Raw genomic sequence first — 15,070 nt, 5'->3', positions numbered from 1 at the left:
TCTATAAATATTAAAATGAATTTTCATTGATCTTTTATTTTTTAAATTTGGAATAGTAAGGTAGCATTGTGGGTTGGCAATTGTTAGATCCAATATAATGACCTCGTAGATAGATAATTGGAAAATATACAGATTATCGTATCAAGGAACAGAGGTTGCAAGTTGAAATCCAGACTAGGACCTTTAGATTTTTATGTAATTAATTTGTATTTATAATTGTTCTCAACTCAGTAATGTAAAGCAATACAACGCCAGTGCCAGATGAAAATCTCTCACCATGAAGCATCAACAGTAGTATGAACTCTAAGTTTTTACTCGTGAAGAGGAATTCGCTCGTGTTTTAAGCCTATACTTTAAATAAACCCCTTTAATATTATATAATTATGATTTATTTTTCTTTATTAAAATTTTACTTATCTGACCTTTTAAAAATAATCATCTCATTTTCTCAATCTCTTAAGATAACTACTTTTTTCGTTTTTTATTTTTATTATTAATAACTTTTTTGTGAAGTGAAGTTGATATACGTTAGAACAACAGCATTTTAAAGTTTCCAATATGAAACAAAAAATAAGTAAAACCGATGTCCATTAATAACTTGACCCGAATATAACGACAGCAAGGCGCCAATAAATTAAACTAAGTTGACAATAACTTGAAAATCGATCGAATTACAAGTCAACTATTATTACGAGTGCATTATAAAATAATACATGTAATACTATACGACGAAGAAACGAGAATAAAAAACAACTGACCTATGTCAACAAACAGTGCGTTCGTGTGTGCTGGCGTTGTATGTGTGAGTATTATCTTATAACTTATTTAGTTTTTTATTGCTAACACAACATGATATATTTGCTTGTGTTCGCTCAGTATTCGAAATTTGAATTTAAACATTATTATGTATGATTCGAATATTTAGTTTTCAACGTTTATTTTTTTTTATTGACAACACCAAAAGAAACATTTGGTAATCAGAGAACATAAGTTACCTATATGTGTTATGTACATAGACGTATATCTAGAGGTATTTGGACAAACCTATCTGTAAAGTTATGATACTATATTCTACCTTTAAAAATGTATTTACTTTTTAGGTTAAAACCGTTTAACTGATATTTGATAAAGATTAGAGATCATTCAATACACAAATGATGAGACAATAAGTTTCAAAAAATTAATTATTACAGTTTCATAAGAAAAAAAATACACGGCAAAAAGTTCGACGGACATCGCGTTTTATATATAGTGAAGTCAGTGACAGCAGTAAAAGTATATCTGCGCAACACTGACCTATGTCAACATTATGATCACGTGTGTGTGCGTGAGAAGACATGTGTGAGTTATTTTATTATTTTCGAAAGCGAGAAAATTTAGCAACAGCATTGAAATATTCCAGAATAGTTGATTTTCAGTAACCAAATACTTGTGCATATATAGTTCAAGATAGACGAGCTAAAAGACCTTTCACAAAACACTCTTTTATTTTTCACAAGCAGTGATGTCTTCTTGCCTGTTTTTAGCCACACAATTGTATGCACTTGTGCTATTATGTGTGCACTTTATGTGCTATTCCTATATTTTATCCAATGGTACAGCAATTCCGATAAAACCGGAAAGAGTTCCACCAGACCAACGGTTTTACGTGCTTTCCGCTTTATAAAAACTCTGCCAATCAGACTCCATGCTACTGTCAATTCTCGACAGGCTAGTAATCAATCAGGAGATGAAGATATTTTTTCAAATTTCGAACACATTTAGAACGTTGACTATAAATATTAAGCAGTTCGTCCTGACTTCTACAAGTAAAATTAAAAAAAAAAAATTCCATTTTTTCGGTTAATGTTTATATTTCGAACAGTGCTTTTCATAAATAAAAACCTACGGATAAAACGATTTTATAATAATAATATTTTACTATCTTACTCTTTAATATAAGTATTAAAGATTGGCATTTTTTATATTGGACATCTGTTAATAGTATTTAAACTATATTTCATACAAATACGAACACTATTTGATACTTGATTTCCTAATTAAAGAATCAAAATTAATAATATACTGTTTTACTCGATTATTCTAAGGAGTAAAGCCTTACATTATACAGCATTAAACCAGCTATTGATTATGCCATTAATAAGATTGTAATCCAGTCCATAAAACACAGATCCAAATGAAAATATAGATAGATAAGATAGACTAGTTTTTATCTATCTATCGTATCTTTTTTGAGCAGTCAAACGAACATGCTTTCCCATTTAATTATTATATAGGAAGGACGGTATGGATATAAGAATGAAAGTTAATGGAGGACGAGATATCCGTATATAGTCTAGATACTTTTAAGTCTGAGTTATGTGTGTGTGTCTGTTTATGTATAACGTATCACACTTGTACAAACAATGACAGCGCATTCAGATAACCTCATTTCTTTCCGCGATAGCACTCACACAAACGTACATCGCGTAAAGACGTACACACACTAAGAAAAATGTTGAGTCTCCATAAAAAAGTATCTTTTTGGGATAAGCGGAAACGAATATATTTTTAATGGCGTTTGTGACGAAATAAATGAATAAGATTATAATCGTCGTATAAATGAGTCGAGATATATTATATCTTTAAACCAAGGAAAATATATATCAATCAATCGTGTCAATCTATAAAATCACGGTTCAAAAGGTTCAAATAGTTCATTCGCTAATATTTATGCCATAATTAAACCGGGCTAAGATATGTAATGACAACTTTATGGCCACCGTACCTTCTAACAAGCCTAACACAATAAAAATGTACATCAATTGCAGTACACTAACCGACTTGCCAATTTATTTCACGCCAAATTGTTATCTATTCCCAGCAAGATTGAAACCATAATTGCTTGCAATATTTATGAATAGAGAAAGAATTGGCAATATCCGCGAACGTGTTGTGCAACGGAGATGTGACATTTCGTATGAATTATTTCATTCGAATTTGTTCGTTACACGACTGGAATTAAGGTTAAATTTGCGTGTAGTTATTATAACAGAGGGTAATAGTGATGGGTATTGAACGATGATGCAATATCTAACAGTGTTTATCGGAGAAATGGGATGTGCCTAGAATTTTTATCGTATAATGCAATGCAAGGCTTCGTTGGGACACTTCTCATATAATAACTACAAATCTTTGTAATATAACACAATATCATCTAATTATAGAGTCATGAGAATATATAAATAAATTATGGCCTTTGAAATATGTATTATTTGAAAATAGAACACACTTAGTATTCGTAAGTAAAAATACGTTGAAAAATTTAATCTTAATGAAAATAATTTAATAAAAAAATCAAGTATCGCCTCAGTTCAGTGACCTCTGTATTACAGTGCCTAGTGATATCTTTGTTATTCTTATCAATAGCCCTGAAGGTACATTAGCCCTGCGTTTTAAGAACTAACATATAACTGGACATACTTTAGTAATTATATTTTTAGTTTTAACAATTAAAAAAAAAGGTTATATTAGAGGTGTCATTATCAAAAATCAATATCACTTTTACCACCCAGTGTGGTCAATTCTTTTACCAAATACCCGAACCTGATTTCAATTTCAAAACGGGCAACGTTCATACAGTATTCATGCGCGTGCGCAGGTCACGATCAAAGACTTGCATTTTTACATCGATTACCGCACAATGCGATACGCAATCGTTTTTAAACTTATTTCCTTCAAAAACAATATTGTATTCGTAAACTTGATAGTATGTTAATTTATTAATTAAAACCTTTAAATATACTTTTGATTTAAAACTGCTTACATTAATTAATGTCTTTATGAAATCAATAATTTTAAATAGATAATTTTAGTTGTAAAATTTGAAAAAGGAACGAATTAAGAAGAGGAAGATAACGTAATAAAAGCTCCGTACCGTGGTCCACGTGTTGCCATAATAAAAATAAATGGGAGTCTGCGAAACGAGAGAGGTCGCTCACCTCCCTAACCTAAGACAAGAGCTACGCATCACGCACACAGCATTGTGGGCTATACGTTACACACACAGACGGGACACACTCACATGCAAAGGCAGCGCGTGCGCTGAACGAGTTTAGACAAACGGAAGAAATATTATTTCTCTTTTTAGGCACGGCTTTCGCGAACTCTATTCTTGCTTTCTTTCTCAAGCAATCTGCCGATATATTTTAGTTTATTAAATTATTTGTAAATCGAATTACTGTCGATAAAGGATTAAAGGTATCATAAGTTAACAATAAATTGAAAGTAAACATCGAATCATATTACATTATATAAAGTTAAAATTGATATAAAGCATCAAATATCTCGACGTATATAACAAATTAAAAGTAGGCACGTAACATTTTGTTGTTAAAATAAATAGCCTACGATTTTACCAAACATTCCGAGTAAGCTGACTAAGCAGTACGATGATCCATTTAGAGAGAGAAAGGAAACCAAGGTTTGAATTACATAGAGCGCACACTTAAGATTTTTCGTCTCATACGCAATAGCGAATTAAATGTAATTCGATTATAATTCTGTAATACGCGATCAGAGTTATGCTATAGCTAAAAATCTTTATATTTACAAAATGCGATACCGTTCGCGTGCATTGCTCCTTCGTGTGTGCATGTGTGCGTCTTGACCTACGACAACGTCTGTGTGACGCTTGCGTAATTCTTTTTTTTTCTGTTTTTTTTTTGCTGTTGAAGGCTTTGACGTTTATGCTTTATTATTATTTAAGTTAATATTGTTTCTTTATAGTTATAATAAATTCATTATATTAATTAAAAATGATATTATATTGTAGAATATTCATTTTAAAGTTTTTTATTTTACAAATTTTTCAGTTGATTAATCAATTAATTTTAGATTTAAGATTCTATTTGATTATTAAAGTATGTTACTAATATATTATATAAATCATTACTATTTATAGATATATAATTTTTTAATATTAAGTTACATTATACGGATTAAATAAATGTTACAATTTTCCACAGATTATAAAAACGTTATATTATTTGTCAATAAAACTAATATTCCTACAGATTAAAATTAAAAATATATATATATCAACACATTTTTATATTTATTTCTGTCTCAGAAATATCTTTACAACCCGAAGGGAACCTTGACGCATGGACGGACAAAAGAAATTTATTTTTATCAGAGCAAAGTGCGCAATAACTTTGATATAAATAAATGTAGGTATAACGAAGGATTCAATGGAGGAATGTGTGTTGTTTGTTGATCTGCACGTTCGCGTATACCAATTAAATTATTTGATATAACACGTTACAATTATATTATGGCGCTTCTATAATGTCATGTTATAATATTAATAGTATTAAAGTATAAGTTCTGCTTTTGCCATAATTATATAAATAGTACTTGTCGCTAGTGACTTCATTCGAGTTTTCGACTTTGTCTGAAAGGTGATACTAGTAAAAAGCCTATGTCATATCTTAGAGTCCCAACTTGCTTTATACCAAATTTTATTAATACCCATTCAGTGGTTCGGTCGTGAAAGAGCAATAGATACACAGACAGTTACTTTCGCATTTAAAATATTAGTACACATAATACATTTTAGGTCATATAAGCATTAAGTTTTAGATTATGTATGTTCAATTATCAAAACTACAATATAAGTTGTTTTTAAAAGGTGCCTTGATCGTTGACAGGACAGGGCTGGTAAATTTTTCGCGCAGAGGATTGGAATAGCGTTACAACGGGGCTATGCTGCTGGCGTACTTGCCACCATTCCATGCGGTCATGATTTGTACAGTAACTATTTTTAAAGTTGATCTCTATTTTTTTTTTCAAGCTCAACTTATATACTTCTTATGTATATAGAATGATCGTGTTTGGATTTTTCATTTAAAATTTTAAATTAATGCAAATCAAAGCGCTATCTACATAATTTTATACGAATTAGTGCATTTTAGCTCGGCATTAAATAATAAAAAAATATTATGAGTATGAAATTAATTAAAGTGAGCACATTAACACTTCTCAAATTTTCTTGTAAGCAAATTATTCAGCACGGATTGAACCCAATCTACTGTAGATTTACTGTTTTAGGCAGCTTCATTAAAGTGCAATTACCGTACAAATATCAACTCAATCGCTTGAACCTATAAATTAAATAATATTACTATTCTTAATATTCTACAATTAAAAAAAAATATCTATGAATTGTAACAAGTATATTATACATTGTATGTAGACTGGTTTCTAATAAGTTTACTTTTAAAGGTCTAGCCACCTATTAAAAATGTAATTTAATTTAATTGTTTATCTTCCTTATTGGAACAAATTAATTGTAATACATTTCCTTTAAGTCATTTATAATCAAATAGACTGCCCACGTGTTAAGGGTGCGGCAAGGTGTTAGGAACCCTATTTGTACCCATGCAAAAAGCCATACAAAATTTCACGATAATCCGTCGAGCTTAGATTAGTTTCATACAAGTTAAGAAACAATTTACTTCATTGTTATAATAATAGTTATAATACATTATTAAAAAACATTTGTAATTTTTTTTATTTAACCGCTTAAAGTTTTAATTAGCTAAAGTCTAATTAAAATAAATAACTTTTATGTTCAATGTATGTATTTAACAGGAAGATGATAAAAAATAACATTGTTTTTAATATTAATTTCATTTTTATTGGAAAATATTTATTTGTTATTATTATAAATTATTATTTTTAATAGCCTTTTAATCTATACATAGTAAAGAGTTTTCCTATCAGTTTATAATCTATGATTATCTATATCGATGATGGACTAAACATCATTTGGAGTTAAAAGAATAGACTAAGCTGTCTATGTCGTTTTTTAATGTTTTTATTTCTTTATTTTATTTATTCACAAACTAATAAAATATTTTTGAAGAAAATATAAATTACATTTGACATAAGAAATACTCTTATACTTTAGAATACTTTTATGTAACGCTCTTGATTGGATGGCATATCCCGGCATGTATTATAAAACCAGTAATTTATATATAAATACAAAAAATGTTATAATAACAAATGCCTTACTATTTTCTAAATGAAATTCAATGTATGTGTGTATTTTCGTTTTATTTATTTTAACTAAGAACGTCAAAATATTATTATACTTGTCTTTTTAGTTGATTTTCATTATTGATTGCCAAATTCGAAGGATAAACAAAATAATGTCACAAAAATGTAGTTTTGCTTAATTATCATTAAAGTAATTTTTTTATTACATAAGTTTAAGACGCAATAATGTTATTAAGTGCCTTAAAAACTATTCTTTTATAAGTCAAATATTTCATTTAAATTTAGACCTAATAAGATTTAAATAATTCTAAATCCAAATTTAAAAGTTGTTATTTTTACTCTATATATTAATAATATGTCACTACACTGCAATTAGTATATTTGGATATTTAACTATGCTTCCCTGTGATATATACTGTGCAAATTTACGGACTATCCCATAATACCTTTTTTATCTGTATTCATTTAAAGGCATAAATTGAAAACTGAAGTTTAATTAATATAAATGAATATCGTACAAGCAACGGTAACAAATAATTTCATATTTTACTTTTATAGTCTATGAGAAAAAATGTATTCAAAATTTAAATAAAAATTATAATTATAATATCATGTTGTCTACGTGTGTCATCTTTAACATTTTTTATATATTTTTATAAGATTTGCAAATGTCTCCAATTGACATTTAGCGCGCTGAACTTTTCCAAGTTTGTTAGGTTACTTTCCCTAACCGCAGGCTAAGCTTGCACACGACGGGTTAAATTTAACCTACAGATTATAGAAATATGCCAATAGAAATAAAACAAGAAGCGGGTAAAAAGTATTAAATGGTTTATAGTAAACGGCAATATACGATAGTCTGTTCTAATTAATGTCGATATTGCTTTCATTCAACGCGTATAACTTCTTATCTCAGAAGCAAATGTCGATAATAATCACAACAATTTACCTGCATCGATTATCTTTCACAAATAGATCACCAACTAGATCAGAGTCACGCATCGCACACAAAACCGCGGAGCACAACACTAGCACATAGAAAAAAAAAAAACAATCCAAAGTCGAACCAGCGAACTTTCGTATTACGTCACACGTTCAAAAACGCGGCAATGAATCATCATAGATTATAAAAGATACAAACTTTTTTTTTTAAAAACAAAACGTTTCCAGCCAGTAATATGTCTGTTATCGTCAAATAGTATTTTTCAAATGTCAGTATACGGCAAAAAATCGCTGTGCTCCGTCCGTGGCCCGTAGGCGTTGTGTTTATAAGTACTATACTTGTAGCATGGCATCGTAATGCACTTATGTGTAGGTACTCGCTAAGTTTTTTATTATAGTCAGTTATATCCACGCGGTTCCTTAGTTTGAGGCTTGAACGTTGTGTACGGATTGATATGTCTTGAACTTTTAGTTATGTAATTAATACTACATTTTATTACAACAATTTAGTACTAGATCTTACCAATTCTTATCATTGTTAGCTATTTGGAATGTTGTGTGATACATGACTTATTGTTCCTTTTTTAAATTAAAAAAAAAATTATATGTATTTTCTACACGTATATTATAAATACGATTAATTATATCTGTATGTTACCTCATTACGGCTAATCTATTGAACGTTTGTCATGATATTAGTCACGGAAATTGCATGCGATGTGAATTACAACCGGCATATGAATTAAAAGATTTATGGGGAAAAATTTACGCAAACAGAGTCACGCGCAATAGCTAAGGTTTTATTAATATGCACAAGATATAAGTATTAGAATAAAGAACATATAAATTGCGGTATGTTTTAATTTCGTAACGAAAATAGTTAATAAGAAGCCGTAAAAACTAAGGCGAATGTATCAAAATGACTCTATCACGATAGCATGTGCGAGCGAGATAGCGATATTGCTGTTTTTCATAGCGCTCTCTCGCTCTGCTGGTTTTTTCCCGCGTTTCGTTTTTATAACTCCTTATTCGAACTCTTGACATTTTTTATGGAACTTCTAGGTGGTCTGTTTGAAAATTTATATAATTTTTCTCAAATAATCTTTCAGAATTATATTCTGGTTGATAACACGTGTCATAAATATAAGAACATTTTATAAAGAGTTATAAACAAAATAGTGATTTGCAAATGCGACATATTACTTTTATGAAATCCTAGAAAAGTTTTTCTATAAAAGTAAAAATTTTTCAACATTAAAACAAAATCATAAAATAATATAATATACAGTCATAATAAATATTCAATAATGAAACATGAAACTTACTTATTACGAATAAAAAATCTACAATCAGTTCGTAAATAAATACTTTAGATTTTATCAAATACGGGCTAAGAAATTCATCCACATAAAAAAAATCAAAATATATCACAAGGGCGTTAAAAACCCAAGAAAACCTACCGTTGATTTGTACGAATAAGTACGTACGAAAAGACTGAACAGATTAGTATAACATTCAGCGATTAGGTAGCTCGTATTCAGGGAACCATTTTCAATCCCATAACAACAATGGAATGTCGTAATTAAATTTATTAATTAACTAGTCACCCGCCCCGGCATCACACTAGTGCAATACTAATAAATATACTACAGAATATCTTACAGATTTCATAGCTTTTTTGTCATTAGACAAACCGCTATGTATGTATATTGCGCATGAAATACACATACAAAGCTTCCTCATTAATTAATCTATCTATCTATTAATAAAACTGCACCAAAATCCGTTTCGTAATATTAAAGATCTAAGCATACACAGGGACTTTGTTTTATAGCATGTAATGATTAGTATTACGATTTATCACAATAAAACGAAAACCAAGTATCACACAAATGTTTTTTTTAAATGTATTATTAATCATATAATTAGTAGCAAGACACCGTGAAATGATTTAATAACATTGTAAAACCTAACGATGTCTTCAATGGATCGCAATAAAAATACCCTAGTCTAAGGTCTCAGTACTTAGGGCTCAACCGAGCGGCAAATATCTGAAATTAGGTCGTAATGACAAGTTAGGTAATACCGGCGATGAAACTGAACTTTGTTGTCGATACATGCTTTGTTGTTCTGATTGTTGTTATTTAATGCCATTAACAAGTAATCATTATTTAGGATGTAGAGCCATAAACACCGATAGCACGCTATCCTTTGTTCTTTTGCAAGAGTTCTGTCTGAAATATCAATTTTTGAAATGTTTTATTTTTTAAATATATTCATTATAATGATATCGCTTCTAATGACATTGGTATGTATCGTCATAACATCAATCGTTTTAAGAGAAAATTAGACTCTTTTGATGTAGTGTCAAAATATTGTTTTATTTTTATTTCTTTTTATTTGGAGGTTATTATTGATTTTTTTTTTCATATTCTTTCATATTTATGTTTGTTATTCTAAAGGTTTATTAACGTACTATTTTGTTTTGTTTTTTTTTATTATTTGAAATGTGAAATGTAAACGCCTGTAGCGGTGTACGACGTACGTGAAATAATTTCCTACTTTATTTAATTTTGTGAATATGCCGATGGTGTTTCAAAAAACTATAAATGAATAATAAATATATAATATAAATAATAATAATAGACAAACGAGATCGATTTGTCGACTCGTTACTTTTCAAGAGCTTGAATCTATGATGTTCATTATCCCTTTACGAAAATAATGTGTTAAGAAAATCATAACAATTATTATCGTAAGTAAAATTAATGTATAATTTAAGTGGAATAGTGCTCAAGTGTGTGTATTATAAATACAGATATATTTAACAATACTTCTTACTTAAATTAATATATAATAAATTATATAATATTCCATAATATTTAGAACACTAGGCTAGACACTATAATATATATATAATTTATTTCGATTTTATTGTTTATAAAGTGATTAAAATTATCAATTTCGAGAAACTACTTTAAAATTCATGAAAAAGTAAATCAAACTCGAAGTTTATCAAAACTAACCCAATTATAAAACATTTATATTTACTGAGGAAATATCGTATTTTTGGTAGGAATAAGTCAAGAATTGCGCGGAGAGGTAAGAAACAGAATAGCCTTCGTTAGCCTCTTTTAATTTCAGCTAATTTTTATCTTTTTTACTGAGCACGGGCCATTAGCAGCGGGGCTCTGTGCTCGACTAGTTTTGATACTTGCAATAATAATTTTGAGCTTTATTCTCAAATGTTACGTTATATTATTTTACCGTGTTTTCTTTTCGTATGTCACAAGGACTATATACTCATATATAACGTAGACATACATATAAGGACTCTATATCACCACTACTGCGTTCAATTAAATTAGTATTTATTGTGGTGTTTTCTTATTATAACATATTATAGGGGTACCATAGATAGTTGGTATTTGTTTATATAAGACCATATGATTTGTATTAAAATTTCGAAAAAGGTAAATATATTTTATTATCAAAAAGTAAAGAAAGAGTAAAACGGTTATTTATTTGAACATATCTTGTATGTGTCGGTAATGAGTTTTGAAATGGAAAATAAGCGAGTATCAAGACTACAGCATCCTATAAAATGTATAAATCTAATTTTTGTTCAGTTTTTCTCTTACTCCGTCGCTCCCAGGGGTGATGTTTTCCCGCCAATTTGTAGTGTTTGTGAAAATTTTCGCATTAAACGGTCATGTTGCCGCCATATTTACAAATCAAGCATTTTGTTCAAGAGAACTTTTTTTTTTAATCCTAAGTCGTACAATATAGAGCCTAATATTGAAATTATTATTTATAAGATATAAGGTTGGTTAAGGTAAATAATTATAGCCGTTAATATACATTAAATATTCAACGATAAGCAGGTGTCCGAAAAAACGAATTTTTTACGAGCAATAAGAAAGTTTTCTAATAATGTCGCGACAAGTTAAGAGTGTCTCACCGCTAATTGCGAAATAAATTTTCAAGTTTGGCCAAAAAACGGTTTTCCTTGGCGTGAGTTATGACGCCGAGAAAAAAAAAAGATAAACTCTATAGAATTAAGTTACCGCCTCACAGTTATGAACTTGAGTTTAATTATATTTATTTTAAAAAGTAAAAAATTAATATAATTATACCATTCGTATTTACTTAATGCAAAATACTTAACCGAAAATGCTTTTATGCTAATTTAAATAAATATTTCAGAATCATAATTAGATGCATGAATATTTATATGACTTCTATTGCATATAGTATAAATAAAATCATTATTATTCTTAAAATTTCAACTAGAATAAATTAAAAAGTAATTACTTAAAAATTCAAAGTCATTCTTCAGAATCGCCTCAGAATCCGATCATTTATAATATAAGTACTACTTATACTCCTCCAAAAATTGTATGTACACATTAGACTTTACAATAAATATATGTCGCCTATAACATTACACTCAACCGGTTCGAACCAGTTTGATAAAAAGTGGTTATGGAGAATCTTTCAAACCCTATTAAGTTTAAAAGCCGTTCGGTCATTAGAGCACTTTTTTTAAACGTCTTCGAGGACAATTTTTCCTCCCTCGGACACTTTTCATAATTACCAACCCACCCCAGCTTCTTGTTACAAGATGTTATACTCCAACCCGTTTAAAAATACAATTTCATTTTCTTTAAAATGACATTTTAAAAACCTATTTGTTTTAGAGTAATCGTTGTTTTTTTTATATACACACACCTACGTAATTTGACAATTCGAAAATTCAAGGTATATATTTGTGAAAGTTACATCAAAATCTATTTTTTTAAAGGCACGTACGCTGTTGATTGTACTTCTTTATAGTATTTGTTTTCCATATCATCACTTGTATCAACCTTTATGCCTTAGCCACATGTCATTTTATAAAATATATTATACCATAGAGTCATTTAAAAAGCTGACTTACAAAACAAGCTAAATATATTAATAGTGACACGAAAAGAACCTACGCTTTCGATCCGTACATCATTAAAGACCTTTTTAAAACAATATTTATAAGAGAGACGCCGACGCGAAAGAAAAAGTAAGTCGAATTGATTTACTATCGTGTTTCGAAAAAAAGTTATTTAAAAAACATTCCGTGTGCTTAAGAGGGATAAAAAGTCAACTGAAACACATGTCTTGCCTGAATGGCGGACGTCAAAATCGTCTCAATTTCCAACAGAAAAACAATTGCGATTTGAATTTCAAATTTGGAACGCGGTCATTTTCTTAAGATTTTTTTTTTTTACGGAAAGCCGAACGGTAATAAATCTTCGGGCAATAACGATAAATTCATTGCGGATCGACATGCAAATGTGGATTTTTTTCGACAACGCATTTAAAGTACTTTTGTTATGGACAATAAAGGTATGGAGCTGCGGTATAGTTTAACACTAATCATTTTCGTTGAAAAATAATATAAATTTTGGAAAAATATTTACAGTATCTTATCTTTGTAGCAAGAACAAAAATAGACAACTCTCTATCAGAAATATTTTTTTACATAAAAAAAATAAACTAGTCTAGTACAAATTAAAAAAAAAAAACAAGACTTTATAGCAAGTGATCTTGAGCTTAATGCAATCCAAAAAAAATTAAACATAAGTACGCGTCCACACGTCGTTTGAACCAAAAATCAACTAAAAATAGTTCCCATTTTATGCACTTTCCCGTCCGTTGTGGACGCTTTATTTTTTCACCTGAGCCGTTTGCATGCTACATGCAAATGTATGTTCGGTAGTTTATTTCAGAGATTTCGGCTCGGAATAGTTTTTGTCGCGAAAAAAGATCTATTTCACTGATAGCTCGGTACGAGTTGATATGTAAAGTACTTACTTCTTTTACGTACTTGAGATCTGTTTAGTTGGAATTTATGTATTAACCAATTTAAAGATTATAATTATGAACTGAATGAAACCTCTTTGGTTTATATTATTAAAAAAAAAAAAAACTATGACTCTTTACCGGGGCCGTGTAATATGTAACAAGTATAATGCACGGAACAACGGATATACATCAAGTTTTATTACACTGTTTCGAACTGGACGTTCAATTTTATTTTTTATCGCAATAACTCAGCATAATACAGATGTTGCGTAAGTACAAGTACTTCCTGGGATACAAAACCACCTTTTACGCAGATGGCGCTGCCTCCGACGTAAGACAAAAAAAAAAGAAAAGAAATCGCGCGCGAATCTCGATTTAAATAAATTGTAAACACGCCCATGGCGTTTTATCGCGGCCAGTATTTTTTATCTTGATCGATTCTATGCGAATATGTTGCTAATGAATATTCAAGATAGATAGATAGCTCTAGATATTTTATAGTTCCTGTGAAAAAATCCTTCCCTACCACCCACTGCTAGCAAGGATAAAATCTGTAGCAATTGTACGATACAAGAACTTTCCTGTTTTAATAAACGTAAAGATTTAATACTTCTTAGCAATGCCCTATAACTATATATATCTTAAAGTTAAATACTATGAGTAATTGGTTAAATAACCAATACCCCACTTTATAAGGAGCTATGTTTTGGCGGCTGTGTGTCGACGTGACATTAACAAAACAATACTGGCGGTATTAAAAAAAATAAACGTTTATTAAAGGAATTCTTAATAAATTTGAATATCGAACACGTCAAGCGCAGAGCCGCCGCCGCACGTCCCCTACTCTTGGAAGATAACAATACGCATTGAAACAGGTGCCAACTCACTCGCTGAAGTGTCGACCAGCATTCTTCGAGCGTTCTCTCGCTGATACTCTGGCCGGATCTCGCTTGTTGCTGTTTTGAAAGAAAGGAAAGAAACGTTTTAGAACAATTATCGAATTTGTTACTAAATTAACTCGATCGAGTTTTAAGACGATAGTAAGGGCCGCATTGAAATGACAACTGTTACGTATCGCTTATTATTAAACATATAATTTGAAACTCGGAAATAAGATTCATGTTTCAGTTGAATTACAATAAAAGCATTTTACAATAAACAACACATCACCAAGTTAGTATGAGCACAACGGAAAAATATTTTTAAATTTCGAAGCTCAGGAACATTTGTCGAGCCTTATCGT

At 29.7% G+C, this 15,070-nt stretch overlaps 1 protein-coding gene across 5 annotated transcripts in view; it reads right to left on the bottom strand.

Moving 5' to 3' along the window:
• Positions 1 to 15,070, bottom strand: part of LOC124540521 (zinc finger protein 408-like) — a 104,649-nt gene that overhangs the window by 40,120 nt on the left and 49,459 nt on the right. For all 5 annotated transcript variants that reach the window (XM_047118155.1, XM_047118158.1, XM_047118156.1 and 2 more), the window contains exon 5: positions 14,715 to 14,783. In XM_047118155.1, the coding sequence (XP_046974111.1) occupies positions 14,715 to 14,783 (69 nt within the window). The remainder of the gene's footprint in view (positions 1 to 14,714; positions 14,784 to 15,070) is intronic.

Source organism: Vanessa cardui, chromosome 25 (genome assembly GCF_905220365.1).
Source record: "Vanessa cardui chromosome 25, ilVanCard2.1, whole genome shotgun sequence".
Lineage (NCBI taxonomy): Eukaryota > Metazoa > Arthropoda > Insecta > Lepidoptera > Nymphalidae > Vanessa > Vanessa cardui.
The sequence above is the reverse complement of the archived record's forward strand: the minus strand, read 5'-3'. Positions and strand labels throughout refer to the sequence as shown.